Genomic DNA, 21,523 nt, shown 5'->3' on the forward strand with positions numbered 1-21,523 from the left:
AAAATCCTAGTGACGCCCATGAGGGTAACAATCCGTAATGATCATTCTTAAAGAACAAGTGTAATCCACGTTTTCCTGACCTTGTTACATCTGACATCATGACATCCTTCATTACTTAATTCTTCCTCCAAGATTGACTGGGTAAAGCAAACGAACCTCCAAACAAATGAAAACATCTGGAGCTCGTTTTTGATGACGCTTCATTGGCTAATTACAAGCTTCAGAGGTAACTTGGACAGGACAAAGGCCACACATTAGACCCTCTAGGACCCATTACACTGCAAAAACTGCAGTGTTAAATTTACACCATTGGTATCTATATAGGACCATCTGGTGTTAAATTTTACTGGTGTGGTCCTATATAGATACCGAATGGTGTTAAATTAAAACTACAGGTTTTGCAGTGTAGGCTGGATGACCCCTATGTGTTATTTTGTCAAAAGAACACATTGAACGTTTGAAATGTGTTCAAACACAACGTTTAACAGTGTGTAATATTTATCAATGACTGAACGATCGCCCATAAGTCCACGTAACAAAAAGCTGTCCAACGATTACGGTGTTCGACTTGTGTGTCGTGGTACATGCATGGTTCGAACCCTGACAGGGAACATGGTGCTTTTGCGCTTGGGCAAGACACTTTACTACGATTGCCTCTCTCCACCCAGGAGTACAAATGGGTATACCTGTGAAGGTACGGACCATATTGTGCGGAATTCATATATTTTTCTATTCATTCACGATATGACTTGGTGTTCAAGCGTAACGGGATTCACATGAATGTATGTAATATAATGGATGTCACACATAACAAATCTCCGCAATAACTTCTGCTTGGATTGGAAATACGTGAATGTCGGTATGATGATTTGTAATTTCATCAGCACGAATGTTGCTTTATTGTTTACTTAGAAGATAAAATATGTATTCTTTACGTGTGGGCTATATTGCTATTCAATTTGACATCTATATATTCATTTATTCTTATTTTATAGCTATTTATTTTGTTATGACGATTCATTTTTTGGTATGAAGTAATTCAAATCACAGTTTTGTTATAGTACTTTATTGTAAATCATTCACAATACAGCTTTAGGGCTGCGACGAATCGATACTAAAATCCTTGAATTGAAATGAAATTGATCTCGGTCTGCTGCAGGGTCTCATTACTGAGCTGATGAACAGGGGTAATAATTGTATTTCGCATTTGAACATGTTCTTATGGAATTTCCGCAATATTAATAATACTTATTGTTGTTATTATAACATTCCCGCCCGCTTCCTTTTTTTCAGCCCTCTTCTTCTTTTTGCCAATGCTGAAACATGAAATACTGAAAGAGAAAACAAGTATGACATACGCTGGTGTAGACCTCGTTGCTTTCGTGTATGATGGCCACCCTTGTCCATCCGTACTCCTTCATGATGGCAATCCGGGGCGTGCTCAAACCGGACTGAGCCGGATTCGTCCGGAAGAAGTAGGGGAACCGCTCCTTGAAGGACAGGACGTCCGATGTAGAGCTGGCCGACATCTGGAAAAACAAAAATAAATGCATTATGGGCAATTGACAGAGCTTTCAGGAGCTCAGTGAATAATCCCGAAAATGTGTATTTGTATACATCCAACATCTAGTAATGTTCAAGGAGATTACAGACAATGAGTTTTAGATAATTTCTCTGAATTATTCATTATATATCATGGGTAATTGACCTGTGACGGACATTGCACTTAACGCTTGGGTTGCCCATTTATTAAATTCAGTTTGTAAATTCAGGAAGACAATTTCAAATAATCAAACGAATCCCAAAGGGAAACTGAATAGGTGCACACATATACAAGGTGTTTCAAAAAAAGGAAACCCAACTTCAAAGAATGAGTATGGACAGACGATATGTTTACAGGCTATAAAACTGGTATCATCTGAAAAGCGTAATCTCTATGCTTTTCAATGATACCGTGTTGAGGTTTTCTGAGTCATGCATCACTGAGCATCATTGTCTTAAAAATAAGATGCAAAAATGCAGTTGGTTCTCTTTCATAAAAAAAAACCCACCGGGCACGATGTGCCAATTGGTACGGAAATGTCTGTGAAATGGCTTGAATGTTCTCCTCGGGAAAATGGCACATTGTTTTGAACGTGGCTTGGTCAAAACGAGAAATTCATGACAAACGATAAAATCCAGTTTTGAAACCAACCCGAATTGTGTTTTGGTTTCTTTTTACGTACTCGTGTCTTCTTCTTGAATACTTTTTCTCATGCACACCATGCATATTGTGTTTGGCATGAAACGGTGAACCAACTGCAATTTTGCATCAAAATCTCATGACAATGGCGCTCAGTGATGCATGACCCTGGAAATGTAAACAAGGTATCATTGAAAAACATAGAGATTACGCTTTCAGATGATACCAGTTTCATAGCCAGTAAACATTTAGTCTGTCCATACTGGTTCTTCAAAGTTGGGTTTCCTTTTTATTGAAACACCCTGTACATATTAAATATAACCTGAACAGGGCAATTTCTTTGTTCAATTCACTAATCAACAGAATCCTGCAAACAGGCGACACGCCTTATCGGGGCGACAATTTGGTGTCACCCTATTGTAAAAAAAAACGATCCTTAGGACAAGGCATTTTATTGTTGCAAACCATCTAGATCGATTTCTTGTGGTCCAATCAGTAAAAACATCGAATTTCGTGGAGAAAGGATAAGGTCAACTTGGGTTAGGTGACAGTTTAGTTTTGAAATCAGAATGTTGCCCCCCCCCCCCAAAAAAAAACCGCCTGGCCAGACAAAACCTAACAAAGTGGACAACTTTTATACAATGTATAACATCAACATGCACCCGCCACAACCTGGCACTTGCATCTGGCCGACCCCTCCAGCCAAGACTGAGCAAAGAAACCCATTTGAGAACTTAGATTCGCAGAGCCTATTTCCGGGACGCGTTTCCGGAGCTGCAACACAATAGGGTTCGTACAACGTTTCAAACAGAAATGTCTGTAAACCCTTTTGTTTCTGACAAAATTTCTGAAATGTAAAAATGACTATCATTGTGTCAGTTTCCGCCATGTTTTCTTTACCGGAATAATAGCGTTTCAAACAATTCTCGTTCTTAGTGTTAGAGTTGACTGTCAATTGGGGGCTTCGGTGGAAGTCCGGTGGAAGTTCGGTGGAAGTCTGGTGGAAATCCGGTGGAAGTCCGGTGGAAGTCGGTGGAAGTCCGGTGGAAGTCCGGTGGTGGTCCGGCAGAGTCCGACGACAGCAACTAGGGCTTTCGTTCGCTACATTATGAATGTATGACTGGTCAGTTTTCCTTTCAACGGTTACTTGAGCAATCGAAAGCACGGGACATTAATGAATGTTTAAAGCTACAGTCCATCATTTGTAATTTGTGCATTTTGTTCGTTTGAAACTACAAAAGAGTTGAAAATCTAATGAAGGATACTGAGCAACTAACCTGATGAAGTTTCAGCTAAGCTTCAGCTGTACATTCAGAGAAAAACAGCATTCTAAGATCTCAATTTCAAATCAAAAGTTACTGAATCATGTTTTGAATTGTTTTGAATTGCAGCTATACGCGACGTAGCGCACTGATCCGACGAATTGTAACAACCGCGCGCGCGTGTGCGTCGTTCCAATACTTGTGCGCGCTGCGCTGAATAACAAAACGAACTACTAATTTAAATTTTCCTACGGTGCTTCTTAAGAATCACCGTTGGAAATGCCTTCTTTCGTTGATTACTTCAAAATGACAGCTTCCCAGAAAGAATGATTTCACAGGGAGTTTAGTTCCCTTACTATCTTTCAACCAAGTTTATTTTTCAACAATAATTACGCCAGTTACTTTTCGGATGGCTGCAAATGATGGACTATAGCTTTAAGGAGTCCGGAAAGCCGAAATAATCGTGACACCTAAGGTCTGCAAATCGGAGTAACGCGAGCCGCATATCCTGTACATGCATCATTCCCCCTATAGAATATATCCCAGGTTTCTGGCGCCAACACACTTTGCAAACACAGCGAGCTACCTACAATTATTACTGATGACTCAGTCATTAAGCGTGCAGAACATAACGAGGCTAAGTAGCCCATTAATTTCCATCTTACCGTATTGTTTGGTATGTGACTCTCCGTTATAATATTATAATATAACGGAGAGCCACATACCAAACAGCGACACCGAAGCTTAATGCATACCCATTTTAAAAAGTGGACACGCGGCGGATACGATCTGTAACGATCGCAACACAGGTGCACTTAAAATTCATTGTATGCGCATCATTTGCGGTTTGAGAATAAGTTCCTTGTACAACAGAGCAAGCTCGTAAATCATGCATGTCATTTTGTTGCTTCGTTTCCAATTTTTGTAGCTATACTTCGCTATACACATATTTAGAAGATAAGAGAATGGATTTTTTTATTTAAGCTGGGCTTTGGGAATGGATCTTCCCGTGTTTTAACGTTGAGACTTAGTCTTATCGATGTTCTGTCAAGGATTTATTTTCAATTGTGATTGATGTGGGTTGTGAGCTTTGAGCTGAAGAAGAGCTCTTAGAGTGCTTATTTAAGCTGCGCTTTGGGAATGGATCTTCCCCTGTTTTAACACTGAGCCTTTGTCTTATCGATGATCTTTCAAGAGTTGCTTTTGAATGATGATTGATGTGAATTTTGAACCTTGAGCCGAAGAAGAGAACTTCTCTGAGAGTTCTTTTTGAAGCTGCGCTTTTGGAACGGATTGTCAATGCAATATTGGTTTGATCATCATCTCGTTGTCCACGGAAATTCACAAGCTTACGCGGGTGAGATTCGAACCTACGACCTCCTGTTTACAAGTGCAGACGTCTTACCACTCGACCACCAAACTTCGCAAATAATACAAGATACATTTGTTGTTTCAAAAGTAAATTAACTATGATGGCAATTTGATGGTAAATGTGATTAAGGGACTTGGAAGAACGGTCGGGGAAAACAAGTGAAGAAAGACCGCGGGAACGGGGTCTACCCGATGTTCCCCAATACCTATGTTCCCCAATACCGATGTTCCCCGAAGTCCTTAGGTTTAGGGTTAGGATTAGGGTTAGGGTAAGGGTAAGGGTTAGGGTTATAGGGTATTGGGGAACATCGGTATTGGGGAACATAATTATGTACGCACCCGCACTGGAACACGTCCTTTAGTAGGCTCTATAAAATCCATTTCACTCAACAGCGAAATTCATCACCGGCAAGGACAAGTGACTGAAGTGCACAGGATTCACAATCCAGTATCACATTAGTCATTCATTTTCAGACGGCTACAGAAAAAAAAGATGACAGTTCGATGTTATTAGAGAGCCCTGCCGCCAAATTGTTATCGTCATTTGACTAGGTCTATTAACTCAGCGCGAAATTGGATTGGCACTCACATAGAAAATGAAATTGCCTGCCGCTCAGACATGTGTTCTTGTTGAATGTCAACAACATGGAAATTGAAACTGGCCCAGATTGCATTGTCTGTTGGTTCTTTCTTATGTTATTCCGAGTCTGCATTGACTCTGGGCGAGTCGTCACGGTTCCCCCCAAGGATTCAATGATTCACCCGTAAGGTAATAAGGGTCTGCTCGTAATCACGTTGAAAATTGAGTGCAAGTCTCGCGGGCAAAAGCACAATACAGTGATAATATCCAAGGACCATAATGGGATTGCCGTAAAGATCTTCGGCACGACTCTCCATGCGATGATTTGTTTTACTGCCCACTTGAAATGTAAAATATAGGTTCATCATAAAGCTGTAAAACAATATTTTTTTCGAATGGAGTTTCTGAACATCAAGATCTTCGTCATTGGACAGCACTGGGCATGCCGCAGTTTTACAATTACGCATACTCAGGGCAAAACCAAGCATAAATTGCAATTTTTTTCGGTGGAAATATAATTTTACAGACTATAATCAAGACAAGACAAGTCTATTTAAGCTGGTGGTAAAGCGCCAACAATTCCTTTCAATTGATTCCGATTGGTTTTTTTTTTACTAGAAACAGGGTAATACTATACGATAGTACTGCCCGGTTCTCTTCACCGGTCTACAATATAGTCTAATGCACAAGTGCCAGTCAGTCAGTCAGTTAGTCTGTCATCAGTCAATTAGTCATCAGTATTCAGTGACGTACTTGCAAAGAGGACATTATGCTAGCCCTACCAGTAAACATACAGTATGTCCCAAAACAGTGTCCGTCTGACTATTTTTGAAATAACTACATAACCATGAGGTCAATTTTGAAAATGTTTTGGTTGTGCAGATACTTCTAGGCCTTGGGCTCAACCCTAGAACGAGTTTCATTTAACTTCAGTCTCGCATCACTACACAATTGTCAATGGAGCACAACAACATTTTTTGACACTATTACCAAGTTCCTTGCCTTATTCAATTTCAGTACTGTGTTTTTAAAGTAAGCTGTGTAAAATCCTTCGTGTTGTGAAAAGGGCTGCAGTTGGGATTGGAGTTATTTGCCTGACTATAATTTACCATGACAATTAATTGACATCAGTTTAAAACTTTAATGCTCAAGGGCAAACTACAAACTACATCAGCCTTTTTTTCTCAACATGCTGGATTTCGCACAACTTATATACAGTATTGAAACTGATTAAGGCATGGAACTTGGCCACAAGTGTCTCAATTGACAAATGACAATAAATTGTGCAGTGATGCGCGACTGAAATTAAATGACACTCACCGCGGGGTTGAGGCCATTGCTTAGGAGTATCTGCACAACCAAATATATTTAAAATTAACCTCATAGTTTATAGTTATTTTATAAACAGTCAGGCGAACACTTTGAGGGGGGGGGGGACATACAAGGGCGGATCCAGAACACAATTTTTTTGGGGGGCCAAAAAATGTTTGGGTCCCCCCAAAAAGTGGGTCAAAAAAATTACGGCGTGGGGTTCGGGGCCCGCTTAAGGGCCCCGAAAATTTGTTAGATTCTAGATGCTCTGTGGTGCGATCTGAGGCAATATCTGACCACTTTAACCAATGTTTTTTTTTGAGGAAAAGATGGTGGTGTACTCATTGCCTGCCTTTATTGCGATGTCACATAAAAAAAAAAAAAATTGGTTTCGTTTTGGGGGGGGGCCATGGCCCCCTTTGGCCCCCCCCTGGATCCGCCCTTGGGGACATACTGTATAAGTACCGGTAAATTAAGAAGGAATTTTCAAATGTGCTGTCTGTGACCTTCAACAGTGCGATACCTTTTTTCCTTACGAGATTTTCTGTTTTGTCTATTTTCGGCATCTGCAACCCTCTAAAACCGATCCGCCCTGCGAGTAAACTCGTTCCCTCCATTATTTATTCTGATTGGGGCGGGAACCAGTCTACCCTGCAAGAGCCGAATTATTGCAAGGCCGCAAATATTTCGAAATTCTTATTGTAATTATTTCACAACTAAACGTTTGTCATGATTATTCGGTGGTTGTCTGCTTCAAAAGTGAATAACTTTTGTTTTGCAAGACAAAAAAAGCTATACCAATTCATAGCAAAATCTATTATTCAGAGCAAAGCTCGAAAACAGCACGGGCAGTAAAGGTCACCGTTTACGACGTAGCAAGGATGTTACGGAACAAGTGGCCCCACTGTGCAAATGACCAACAATCAATAGTTCTTGCCCAGCAACGTAAGTACTTTCCTTTTAATTGCCTCCGTAGTTCTTTTTACGGAAGGATACTGAGTGGAATTAGCCCCAAATTGGATGCCATGTTTCTCTTTTAACAGCAGGTGTTGCGGCTCATTCATGAGGCAGGGGAAATGAAGATCTCAAGTCGGAGCATATAATATTTACGGCAAGCTGTACATACTTATGATTGAATTTGGAACTGAAATCCGCTGTATTATACAATGCATGTTGTGGAGGTTCCTTTTTGTTCAAAATGGTGGGTTTCATGAATACTTTAAGGATGATCTTCGACGGACATTTAGCCAAGTTGAAGGATTACTTCCCAAACGGTGCACATAATGTGAACGATGGCAAATCAAGCTTACGTGTTGGACTACAACTTGTAAGATTGGTGTGGACTCTCTTTTTTGTATGTTTTGTTTTGATTTTGTTTCGGTTGTCGTCGTCGGCGAAACATTGTAACGAGTTGCGCCGGTGCACTCTAGACTTCCAAGCTAAGCGATTATAATTTCAACCCGCCAGAATATCAGTTTCTGTTTAACAGCATGTATTCTATTATTGGATTCCATCACGTTGATAAGAAATATTTAGATACCTTTTGGAATCAAAAATATTGCAGCGACGTAGCTTTCGATGTCATCACGACATCTAACGTAGTGACTAAGACTACTCCGGTCATGTAACCACCTTTTGGGCGATCATGAATGAAGATGTCGTGATGACAACAAAAGCTACGTCGCTGCAATATTTTTTATTCCAAAAGGTATCTATATATTTCTTAGTTGCTGTAGGCCTATAGTTTGGGTATAAAACTACGTAATCCCATGGTAAGAGTGCTGAACGAAGAATATCCAAGTTCACACCATTATCACGCCGTGTATTATAGAAGGTGCTAGCAACATTATGCTTTTGGAAATATTGTTGCCTGTCAAGGAAACGAAGGTTCTATAGCATAGTGCATATCACTTTTTTGGCGTAATATTAATTAGTCGGGCATTCCCGATGTTCCCAAATACCTATGTTCCCCAATACCGATGTTCCCTGAAACCCTTAGGATTAGGGTTAGGATTAGGGTTAGGGTGACATGGTAAGGAGGAACATCGGTATTGGAGAGCATGGATGTGCACCAAATTAATCGCCCGCAATGGCAAATTCACATGCACGTACCATGGCTTGTGACACACAGATACATTTAACATTTACACATTAATTCAAATGTACTTCTGTACGTTAAGAACTCCTAACAAAAATCAAGGTTGGTGTGTGAAATCGCTTCGCAAAGGCTTAATTAAATCGAATTAATCGCCCGCAATGGCAAATTTACATGCACGTACCATGGCTTGTGACACACAGATACATTTAACATTTACACATTAATTCAAATGTACTTCTGTACGTTAAGAACTCCTAACAAAAATCAAGGTTGGTGTGTGAAATCGCTTCGCAAAGGCTTAATTAAATCGAATTAATCGCCCGCAATGGCAAATTTACATGCACGTACCATGGCTTGTGACACACAGATACATTTAACATTTACACATTAATTCAAATGTACTTCTGTACGTTAAGAACTCCTAACAAAAATCAAGGTTGGTGTGTGAAAACAAAGAAGCATGGTGTGTGAAAAAAAAAGAAGTATAAAGTTGTTGTAAAACACATTTCGTAATTATTTGGTAGTTTAGTTTTGTGATGTTTGCAAATATTGTTAATTCCCTTGAACAAGTTCGTTGTAAACACATACCTCGGTCTCGACCCACAGAATAGTTTAACATATCTGTTCAGGGCCCTGGAAATACCCATTGACGTAGGAGTTTCTGTCAATTGTAGACACAAACGTGCTGCGGTTTAAATTACTTCCAATTACCAGCTTGCTCTTTATGTACACGTTTAATTTGATTGTAACTGAAGAATACTGTTAATCGAGTTGCGTAACCCCCCATTATAGAACCACAAAGGGAATCTGACTATAACGTGTACGTTTTAATCAATATCAAATTAAGAAACAAATTAATCTCCAGAGTGAGGATCGACTTCCTTTTACTAGATATTGTTTAAAAGTCCTTCATCAAATATACGGTATCTGCTGTCAGTCTGTTTGTCACGTTTTTGTTTTGTTTTTTGTAAATGGCCTTATGAGCGTTTACAGGATGGAACGGCTGATGGAGAGCTCTCCAGATTATGGAGGTCCTATGCTATGAATTCACTGTCCTCTGAAGTTCCAGAACGCACATACATGCCAAAATGATTTATTTGTTGTGTTTTGCTTTTTTTGCAGATGTCTTTCTTTTAGACTTTCAATAGTTAAATATAACATTATATCTATGTAAATACTCAAAAACATATCGCTATTACGCAAAACATACAGCTGATGATGAAAAATGTGGCCAAATCGCTTCGCAAAGGCTTACCACGCCCACTTGGGGTCAAAGTGCAAATTAAAGTCGAAGTAAACATTAGTATATGACTCGGCATCCCGCTAGTCATGTAAAAGAAACGGTGCTTTAGGCCGATTACGATGTGCTCATTTCCAACTCCACCTCAGGCTTTAATACGTACACTGTAAAAACTCCAGACTTGACTTAGAATCGGGGTTGTCTTTTACGTGATACTTTTCAGGGAGAAAATGAGAATTTTCTGGGTTACAATGACATTTTTGTCAATGTTTGCGGTTTAAAACGATCCGAGGAAAATGAACCAGCGAAGTTTAACTTTCGACCCCGAAAGGTGTCATTTGACCCTCAAAGGTACCACCACAACAGTCCTGTCAAAAATGTGACCCGGATTTAATCTCGTCTCAAGGGTTACTTCATTTTCAACCTCGTCTCCAATAGTACCCCCGGGGGAACGTGTTTTTTTATATCCAGATTCGATGCAGCAACATCAAATTATGGATTTATATCGTGTACTTGGTGTTATTTCCAAAGTGTATTACTTTTTTAAGTTAAGTGAATTATAGCGTCCACGCAACCTTTAAAATTACGTAACTTGCAAAGTACATGATCGAGCGATTTTAATGATTGTTGTACTAAAAGAAAGCTTATTAACTGGGCTTTTATATCCTAGATTTTGAATGTGCTACATGAAAAAAATCATTTTATATATGGTCCTAAAATTTGGGTTTCCTTTTTTTTACTCACCCTGTATATTGACTTGAACAGTGTGAAAAGTTAAATTTTATGGTGGATCATAAACAGTTTTTCATTTCCAAGAGCCAAGGCAGATGATGGGCCTCGCAAATACAGCCGTGTGGTTTCGAAGAGCGATTTCTGCGATTTCTAAGTTACGTCATACTTTATTTTGAATGAAACAACATGCACACAGACATGCTCACGTTGGCCGGCGAAATCTTTGAAAATAAGTTTCTCACGTTTGGAAAACCGTATCTTCATGCAACGTTCAGGTTTTATTTCCCTTAAAATGATCCAACTACAATGTATATGTACTAACAATCGTTTTGAAATGTTTAGTACTTTTCGTTGAAATTGGAAAAATAGGACTGGTTACGTGCATTGTTGAAAGTTGTAACACTGGCGTTTGCAATATCTGTCAATCTTTTCAAGACTCACGAATATTAATAAAGTTCCTATCTATTATGATGTGCAGAAAAGCCTCCTTAAAGCGTTATTAATTGATAAATATCACCCTTTTTGCCGGCTTCCATTGGTCGATACCAAGACCCACGCCAAGTCACGGCGAGTGACGCTAATGAATATGCTAATATGATCTTCGTCATTGTGTTTCCGGGCCGAAATTGGCCAACCGTATTAGGCCTTTGCTGAAAACAATGCACGTGGGCCTTGGTCGGCAAAAAAAATCCTCCTCGAAATTTTCCTTGGCGATAGTTCAAGGTGTAACACAAGCGTTTGCAACAACAGAATAAGCTGAAATTCGGAATATACCCAGCTGATATGAGTTTCCAACTACTCGTGTAAGAACAACTTTAGGGAATTCCTAAAAATCGATATAAATACATAGATTTGGGGGCGTTTTCGAACGATTTCTTCCCGACTTTAAGGTCAGCTTTACCGGTAACCAGTACTGACGTCTTGGCATCAATGAAGGTAATTTTTCACTGACATGAAGTTTAGAAATTCATCTCCCGTTATAATGCAACATGTCAATCATACTGAGCATATTTTCTGAGAAAAACAACGCTCAAACGGCCATGTTTTGGGGTTGCATGAATTTCCCTGCTCCATTGTAGCGTCTAAGTACGTAATCAGATTAACTTTGCTTATCAATCACACGGCTGAATATGTTCTGCAATCAATGCTTGCGAAACCTGAGACATAGTAACGTCACGCTTTGTTTACGTGTGTGATTTCCTGTGGGAGCTTATAGTGGCTCTCGATCCCATCACCTGGCTCCCATGGGAAAAAGCGCCCATGTAAACAAACCGTGATTTTAATATGTCTTGTTTGCCCAAGCTGTTGGGTTGGGCAGGGTTACAGCCTGTTTCGAATTGTGTTGGAATCACGTTGGACCAACAAAGGTTTCCAGCATTCAAACATGTAGTCTATGTAATAGACTATGGGGAAAGCCATAGTCCATCACGCGTGAACAGATTCGTTGATTAATTAAACAAGACCCCTCCACTTTACCTCATAGATTTTTGACCAATCAGCAGGCGATTTCTTTATCGGGTCTTAGGTCATTCACCCGTTGCGCGTCATGGACAATGGATTAAAAAAATATGTGTCACGCGCTCTGCTGTTGTTGAATTACAAAACACTGCATTCGGATTGACCAATCAAACCAAGTTAGTCCTGATTTAGGAGTGAAATGACGTCACGATTTAGTAAAGTCGACTCCGATTGGCAAAGTCGACTCCGATTGGCTGGCGCGCGGCTTGCATATACAGGGTAAGTCAAATATGTCTAGACATGCAAATACAGGGTCATTAAAAAACGCGGAACCCAACCCCCCAAAAAATATATTTCATATTTAAACAAACATGTATAGCACCAACCATAATAATGACTGGAAAGCCAATTTCATAAGCTACTTTTAGATGAAAAACAATACTGAAATTGCTCAATCCGTTCAAGAATATTACCGTTTAAACGCAATGGCCCTAAAATCCATTTAACTTTCTACTCCTATTATGAAAAGTGTTTGACATTACTTGTTAGCTCTTTTTATTTAAAAAGTGCACTTCTTTAAACACTTAAAAAATAAATAATATTTTCCATGCTTTTTCGGACAAATGTGAGCGCGATTACAGTGGTGTCATTTCCGGACAAGGTTAGGAGTTTTCTGTTCACATTGTGAACCAAAAGGTTTGCTCAATGAAAACATTCGTGAGAAAAGTTTGCTCATTGGCTTACTGCCATGTACTGACACAACAACGAATCACCAAAACAAAAGGAAATTTACTACGGCACAATATCCACGATTCTGGCAACTTTCGGTGCTGAAATAGCTGTAACATTGAGGTTTCTGCCTGAAATGACACCACACTTTTGTTCATGAATATGGAAATTCGCATTAGCGTAAAAAATCAAAAAGGCACCAAAGTATCCTTGAAAATGGCAAAATGTATAATTCAAAGTAAGATTAAATGGGACATAAGGGTGCATTTTCAAGGATTGCATTTAAAACAATGACACTGCATGGATCTGTAACCCTTACAGTCCCGAATCCTCCAATTTTAATATTATGTTGCACACCCCCTAGGGAGTTAGCGTTAATGATGCCTTTGTGCTCGTACGATGAGTGTCATTAATGTGCATTTAAAGTGCATGGCACTCAAGTCATCCGTCTAATGTTGACGTCTTGCGTTATCAGCTGTTTGACCGATTGCCGTATCGTGTGGGCGTGTAAGTAATCGGATGCTGCGCTCGTTTGGGTGTAGAATTTCATATTTCCCATAGGTCTGTTGGCAGCGCCGAGTTGGTAGTGCAAATATAATTTGTCGATGGCAGGAATTTTCTGTCGATAAAAACGCACCATCTCAAGCAAAATAGTGGGTCATTTGTCACGTTTTAGTCTGGTGGAATTTCTGGGGGAAAAAGGTAAATAAGAATTAAGGGGCATATTTGGGTAAAAATTGGGAACTAGGCTTTTCGGCATTATTCAGGTATATACTGTTCCGATAAAACCGGATTCCAAATGAAATTTTGAGTTTTTAGCCATCTTATTTGCATTAATCGTTAATACCTGCTGTGTAATATATTTATTCTCTGTTTGGGTATTATATGTATTTTTATTAATTTTTTTTGAAAGTGTACCTTTAGGATTCTACTTACATAGGCCTATCCTTACTTAAATAACATGAGCTTCAAATTCACAAAGTTACTTACCGGCACAATAACCTTAACAAAAGTAAATGGAACATCACGTGAACAATGAGAACATCCTGATATTAAGCAAAAAAAACAAACCAAAAAAAGGGGAAATGAGGTGCCCGTAAATTGGGCCAAAAAATAGGCGAAGGGTTGACTAACGTGATCACATTGGGAGGCTCATGAATTTTACGATATCACTCGTAACAATCATCGGTGTATATCGGTCTACCAAATTGTTTTCAAATCGTTTATGATCAATAGCCGCGCGAATCACAATGGACCCCTCGCACCGTACCGGGCGCCCTCACTGAGGACAATTTTAATTATTTAAAGTCATTAACAAATGAATGTGCAAGGTATGTACAAAGACCCAGAACACGCCCTCAGATTTGACGTCTGATGATGCAAGGAGCCTATATGAGATTTGAAGGTGCCTATGAAGCCAGGACCGAGTTCTGTGATATTCGTTTGATACCAACGTTTGCCTAGAGGTGCAACATACGCCACGAGTCAACCACTGGGCCTGGGTAAACCATTGGTTCTCGAGCTAACTCGGCCCTGTAGTTGTTCCCTTTATTTCGGCCGCTCGGACTTACCTGCACTAGGTTCCAGTGTTGGCCCGTCTCCGCCACGGGTTGTGAGACCACGGAGCAGCTTGCTCCCAGGATCATCAGCTTCGTTGGTTCCTCGTTGATGAGGTCCACGAACCCCTTCATGCCTTCACCCGGACGGCACTATAAACAAGACACAGACACGAAGCTCAGATTTAGAGGGTTATTTTAAACCTCGGTTCCGGTATGGGCTCCGGCTGCATGTAGCTAATCACGATTTCAAATACGAAGAGAATATGCGAACGGAGCAGAAACGATCAAACGAACAATGTAGAAAACGAACATTGCATGGTAGAGAAGAACATATAGTAGAAGATTAGCAGAGCAGAGTGAAGGGGGAGGAGAGCAGTGTTTAAAGACGTTGCAGTATCATCTGCATTTATCCAAAAAGTTACCTACCGAATAAGTATCAAAATGCTAACTCGGATTAAAGATCGTATATACTGTTCCTAAACACCCTGTGAAATTATTCCGTCTGGCTTGCTGACACAACAAAAATCGAGAAATGTAACTGATTTCGGAAACAAAGTGTGCTATTGACGAAATAGTGTTTCACGATTAAAGGTATAGTCCATCTTTTGTAATTTGTGCATTTTGTTCGTTTGAAGCAACACAAGAGCTCAAAATCTAAAGAAGGGTGCTGAATAACTAACCTGATGAAGTTTCAGCTCAGCTTCAGCTCTATATTTCGAGAAAAACAACATTCTAGGATCTCGATTTCAAATCAAAAGTTGTTGGATCATGTTTTGAATTGGGCCTGAATTCAGCGTCCGAGACACGTGCGTCGTGTCAACGCTTGTGCGCGGCGCTTCGCCGAATAAAAATAAATGAACTACTAACAGAAATTTCCAACGGTGCTTCTTAAGACGCACCGTTTGGAAGGCCTTCTTTCTTTGATTTCTCTAAAATGAGAGCTTGCCAGAAAGAATAATTTCACAGGGAGTTTAGTCCCCTTACTATCTTTCAACCAAGTATGTTTTTCAACAATATGTACGCCAAATACTATTTGGATAGCTGCAAATGATGGACTCTGGCTTTAACAGATTGTGCAATAGCTTTGTCACTGTTTTTCTCGAATAGTGTAATATCCACTGAGCTGCAGCTTCAACAGTTTAGGTTTTAAAGAGGTTGTGGAATGCTGAAAGTCGTTTTGTTTTTTATATTTTTTTTTATTGTAGAGTAGACCCATATATTTCACAATGACAAAGTCCCATTCTTTTGTAATGTGCGTTTATATGTTTATAAAACTGAAATTCATCGAGTATTTTGTTGGTCGGCGAGCGCATAATTGAAATCAACAGTCTTAGGGTTCTTCGTAAAATGAGAAAAATCGTGACGTTATAAACAGGACTCGTTTATACTACGCTGCATCGGGAGTCCTGTTTATTACGTCACGATTTACTATGTTTTGTTTGCTGCCCCCAACGACGACTTTTACACAAACTGAACGTTCGGGTCGAAACAGGACCTGAAAAACAGCTCTCAAAAGTACCTTTTGTACTCTATTTCATGACAGACACAATAGTCGTTTTTGTTTCATCACACCTTAGGCTACATTTACCCGAAAAATGACGGAAATGTCTTCGAGCATTCCACAACCTCTTTAAACATTCGAATGGTCTTGTTATTGGAAACGAACAAAATGCATGAAAAGCAAATGATCCTGTATACCTTTAAGGAGCAGAGCTGAGTCAAGCTTAATGAGCTGACTAGAATGTAGCTGATTTGTAGAGCTGTCATGAGGCATACAAATCGATCAAAAAGGAGCACACCAAACAAGAGCAGAAACAAATCAATACACAAAAAACACGCTACAGAATATCAGACAAGAGAAATCATACAATTCAAAATGTTTACCAGGGCAGTGCAGTATAAAACAAAGATATTGCGTTGAACACTGTAGCCATTCTTCTAGTTCAACAAGTCTTTATCCTGACGAATTTAATTTCAATCTATTCCGAATTTGAGCGACTGCAACCATCTGAAAAAAATGGCTTTAATTTTGCGCACGAATGAACCGCCGCGAGAGCCAATTTATGGCCTGGTGGTCAATAATTCGAATCTTGTAAAGATATAATTCAGTAACTACGCGTCGAGGGGGGGGGGTGTTTTTCGTTCCATGTCTCATTCAAAAGTAAATAACTGTTACATTGTAGCAGGAAATAGCAATTGGAAAAAAAATTAGAGGTCCAACTCGACAATAGGAAGGGAAACGCATTTTCAAACTATGTACGTCCCTCATTCCATCATTTTTAAAACAATTAATTTTGCAAATGATGCCTTTTTACAGCTTTTTTTTATTCGTTGCTCAAAAAACAAAAACTCATTTGAAAATTGCTCTTTTTTAAGCTCTGGCAGGAACTTCTACATGTTAATTGGTGGCTGGACGGTCGGTCGGTTTGTCTGTCTGGCTGTCCCCGGAAAATTGACCAAAATAAGGCCCCGTAGCATAGGCCTAAGTTTCCCACAAAATACAAGTGCCAAAAATCAAATTTTCAAAAAAGCAAATAAAATATATTGAGTACTTCAAAAATATTCTAAGATTCCCACAAAATATAACAACCAAAAATCAAATTTTCATAAAAGCAAACAAAATATATTAAGTACTAAAAAAAATTATTTGTAACAATTCAGAAATAATGCTTATATGAAAAGTTTGTAAATTGAGGCAAAACATGTGCAGTTATGTTATAGTGACGTGGTATTATCACAAATCGCTATAATACATCAAAAGTGTTGCATATGAAAGGGCAACTCCCAAACTAAACGCCAATGTGACTATACATGTAGAGTTTACTGTTTATATGGGTCTGTGTACAATAGCGTAGAGTTCATGTAAAACTTTCATGCAAGACGGCAGGAGCTTATTGTGCACTCGCCCTTGGGTTTTTTTTAACTCGCCCCCGCAACTGGACTCGAAACTGGCGCTATTTTGAAATATTGTGGATGGATCGTTTTTTAAGATTGCTACTTTTCCGCCTTGGGAAAATAAGGGACGTCTTCATTGGATGCGATTTTCTCGAAAAGTTAATGGTCAACCCACCAAAAATTTAAAAGGAAATGAACAGATGACATGTTGATCATCATTTTGCTTTGCAGCTTAAATACCTGTGAGAGTTCTGAGTATTGAAAACAAAATTGAAGATAGGCAGATGAGGAATTAGCGTAAAGTTCTCATCGGGCCACGACAACAAAAGGACGACAATAAGGGACACCAGTAAAGCTTTCCTCCGGGATTAAGTACTTGATTAAGGATCCTGTTGAAGCAATATTTTTTGCATCATGAAACTCTAATAATTGATTTAGAGCACAAAATCATATTTGTTGTTGTGACTGTTGGTCCGCCATGTTGGATTTATTTAAATTCGATTAGGCGTTTGCAATTAAGTTCGACGTTTGAAACCACCGCCGTGCTTACACCGTGCTAAATTCAATTGTATTCAACACGGCATAAGCACGACGTCTTACTGCAATTTATGTCTGGGCCTACTGAATACAGACTCTGTCAAACATATCGTCACTAATTGCATCGTTCGATGTCTGTAGTGAAAGTCATTCTTCAGTTGCTGCCAGAAAAGAAATGGCAAGTTAATTTGACAATTTGAAAAAAGAGAAAAAAAAAGAGTAGACAATATTACAAAAAAAGCAGACAATATAATTGTTTTATTTATTTTTTGAACCGTCAGTTGGGAATATACGATGCTTTTCCCGAGAGAAATGAAAAGTAATTTAGTTATTTATAAAAGCAACAAAGAGTGTGTTGGTAGTTCTCCGTGCATTTCTTCGCTCTCAGTTGCTAGGTAATTATAGGGGTTTTTTTTCCAAAATGACTACGACGGCGCGGCCAACTCACGATCTGTATACTGTCAAATGCTTTCTGTACATAGCAGGCGCAGATCCAGGGGGGATTTGGGGGGTCAACCCCCCCCCTCCCAGCTGTGTCCCCAAGAAAATGTTCCCATTGAAATCCCTACAAAAATGCGACCCCCCCCCCCCCCCTGCTTTGACACCCACTGTCACTGGGTGATAGGTCTGGGAATTATAAAGATGACTTGCAAAGTTATAATCTGGATTCCCTATCTGATATGAGATTGCAGCATTGCTATAATTTCGCTAAAGGGCTCAAAACCCAATCCCCGCACTAGCCCCCACGTTCCCTCGACACGGTTATTACAGAGTCGTGGCAGATGTCTAAGTCAAACAACAAAATGTTGCTGTTACCAGCAAGAACTAACAGGTTACAAAACAATCCAGTTCCCTTTTTATCGACATTTTAGATAATTAGGTTATCTCCCACTTATCCAAATGTATCAATAACTAATTTTACTTCTTCAGTGTTAATATGAAAACGTTTATAGTTCTTATCGTTTTTGTCTTAAAAAATGTTTAATATCCACTGTTTTATTTCATGTATCCGTATTTTTACTGCCAATGTTAATTGTATTAATTTGGGCTCAGGGCCACGATTGGTGTGAAAATAACTAAATGTAAATCCAACCTAAATCTAAATCTTTTGTGGTCCCTGAACGTAAAGGTTTGTAGAAACAAAAGGTTTTAGCTCTAAACGGGTCTATGAACTTATATTTTTATGAAATTTGTGATGAAATTGGACTTGCGTGAAATTGCGTGGTCAGGAGCGATATCGATCTTCTTTGTTTTTGTTCAATATAGCGATGGGCTTCAGGACTGCTATTATAGTTATAAAAATAATGTCAAATATTTGATGGAATTGTTCCTTTGATGATGGAGGCATGACATTTTGGATATTGTTGGAAATACCCTTATTGGAATTTTTGGCTATAGACCTTCATCATGCTGCCACCATTTCAGTCATTTTCCCTGTATATCCAACAACAGTTATTAATGATGTTATTTGTGCAGAAAGGAACCAGACTATTTTCCTTCCAGCCTCGCTTTGGTTATGTTGATTTGAATTGGAAAAAAATCAAGCTGACCGCAACATGATAATGGTCTATAGGGCCGTATCAGATTTGCCCAGTGGCTAAAATGGCCGCCATTTTGCCGCCATCAACTGTTAAGTGCCGTTTGATAGTGATGTATATTAAATCCATTGAAGGGAGGACACCTGAGACAAATATCTACATTGTTATTTTGCCAATTGTTATGTCAATGATACTGTTATTTCATTGTTTTAGAACAGCCATGTGTCCAGACTGTGAAAAAACGTTTACTTCATATACACCGCGTTGCAAATAAACTAGCTCATGTACACTGCGTTGTGTATAAAAAAAATATTCACTCTGTTGCTGCGTTGCGCTCGCGTGTAATGATGTGCAAACCCGACCCGAAACCGACCCGACCCCAAACCGACTACGGGTCGGGTTGTGTCGGTTTTGCACATTTTTGGGTCGGGTCGGTTTAGCCATAACTTTTGGAAAAAACCGAAATAAACCGAATAAACCGAAACAGTTGAGAAATTCAGGTGATGCAATACAGTCACTGTGACCGCAACCCATTGTGGTGTGGCCACCGAGCGCACTAACACGTTCCAACGGTATTAATTTCTCCAGTCGGATCGGGACTGACAGTGAAATAGATAGACTGTAACAGTTTTCTTGATACCGTGTGGTGACCATGCTTTTGTTCAATAAGCGGAGTTACTCTCGATCAACCCACTGAGTATGACAGAGAGAGAGAGAGACGATGTAATGGTTTTTAAAAAAGAATTCATGCCACGTACGTACGTGGGTAAGGGCAGGCACCAAAAGTAATCACTTTGTCCAAGCCAGATATTCGTTTTTCGGGTCGATTCGGGTTCGGGTCGGTTCGGGTCGGTTTTACCTTATTTTTTGTCGGGCCGGGTCGGTCGGTTTGAGGGAGTAAGATCGGTTTCGGTCCTGATTCGGTTTATATCTCTAATGTTTCGGGTCGGTTTGGCCTGGTCAACCCGACCCGATGCACATCATTAGGACTGACCCGCGCGCCTCGCGACTAACACCTGCATGCATGTGCAAAAACCAACATTCCTATATAACCTGAAAAAATGCAAAGGTTTTTCCCTCTGCAGTAAGCGGGAAAGAGCCTGAAAGTACGCCATTTTGTCTTTGAGCTTCCGGACCCCTCCGTGACCCTTCTATGGGCATTTAACACGGGGTTGCCCTTTCTCTTGCTACAATTTTTGACAACGATTTCTAACCGGTATCACCCCTGAGAAACATTCATGGTGGAATTTGATCTTGGCATTATTTTCACAAGAAAACAAATGATGAGAAATCAATTGAAGACGGGTAAAAACGAACGTTACTCACGACCTTTCACATCCGGATTTTTGTTTTCACATCGCGTAGCCTAGCTACTTGCGTGAGAATGAAAATTATTTGTTTGTAAATGCGAATAAGTCCTTCAAGTTTATTCCCAAAAAAATGTGTATCCCAAAAAACATTTTAGTCTCCTATTTAAGTTAACGTTTTTACCCAATGACATCCACAACATTATTTCATACATTTTCATCTTTATTCGTGTGCTCCGAGTTCCACTATTCCACATGTAGGGCCTGTTTTAGATTTTCGGAAGTGAGAGTTCAATATTTCTCTTTCACGTCATGCAATTTTTCAGTTTCCATAACTTGAGATGCTAGTAACAAGTTTACAAAAGCCTTTTCCAAAGAGTGATTTTCTTAAGAAAGCAAAATACCAATTTGTTTTTAAAAACCCCGACTTTAAGCCCGGTTCATACTCTGCGTGAAAGCGAAAGCGAACTCGAATTTGTGACGTCGTGGCAACTATTTGCGCTGCGAATTCGTAAAAGTTGAACAAATTTCAACTCGGGCGAATTTCGCAGCGACTGTTTCATGACGTCAAATTCGCTTCGCATTCGCATTCGCGTGAAGTATGAACCGGGCTTTACACGTTACTTTTTCTATTTCAGGTGTCCGGAAGCGCGCCACCAGGGGTCAACTTTCAGGCTCTATTGGGCCCAGCTAGTGTCCTTGCCTAATTGGTGATTTAACTTTA

General features: G+C 39.6%; 1 protein-coding gene across 1 annotated transcript in view; it reads right to left on the reverse strand.

The window, feature by feature from the left end:
- LOC119736140 (gamma-aminobutyric acid type B receptor subunit 1-like) overlaps positions 1-21,523 on the reverse strand; it is a 45,616-nt gene that overhangs the window by 22,558 nt on the left and 1,535 nt on the right. Inside the window, exons 2-3 of the mRNA XM_038210153.1 lie at positions 14,535-14,672; positions 1,359-1,529 (exon numbers count right to left, since the gene is read on the reverse strand). Coding sequence (XP_038066081.1) covers positions 1,359-1,529; positions 14,535-14,672 — 309 coding nt within the window. The remainder of the gene's footprint in view (positions 1-1,358; positions 1,530-14,534; positions 14,673-21,523) is intronic.

This window comes from Patiria miniata, unplaced genomic scaffold (genome assembly GCF_015706575.1).
Source record: "Patiria miniata isolate m_02_andy unplaced genomic scaffold, ASM1570657v1 HiC_scaffold_29, whole genome shotgun sequence".
NCBI lineage: Eukaryota > Metazoa > Echinodermata > Asteroidea > Valvatida > Asterinidae > Patiria > Patiria miniata.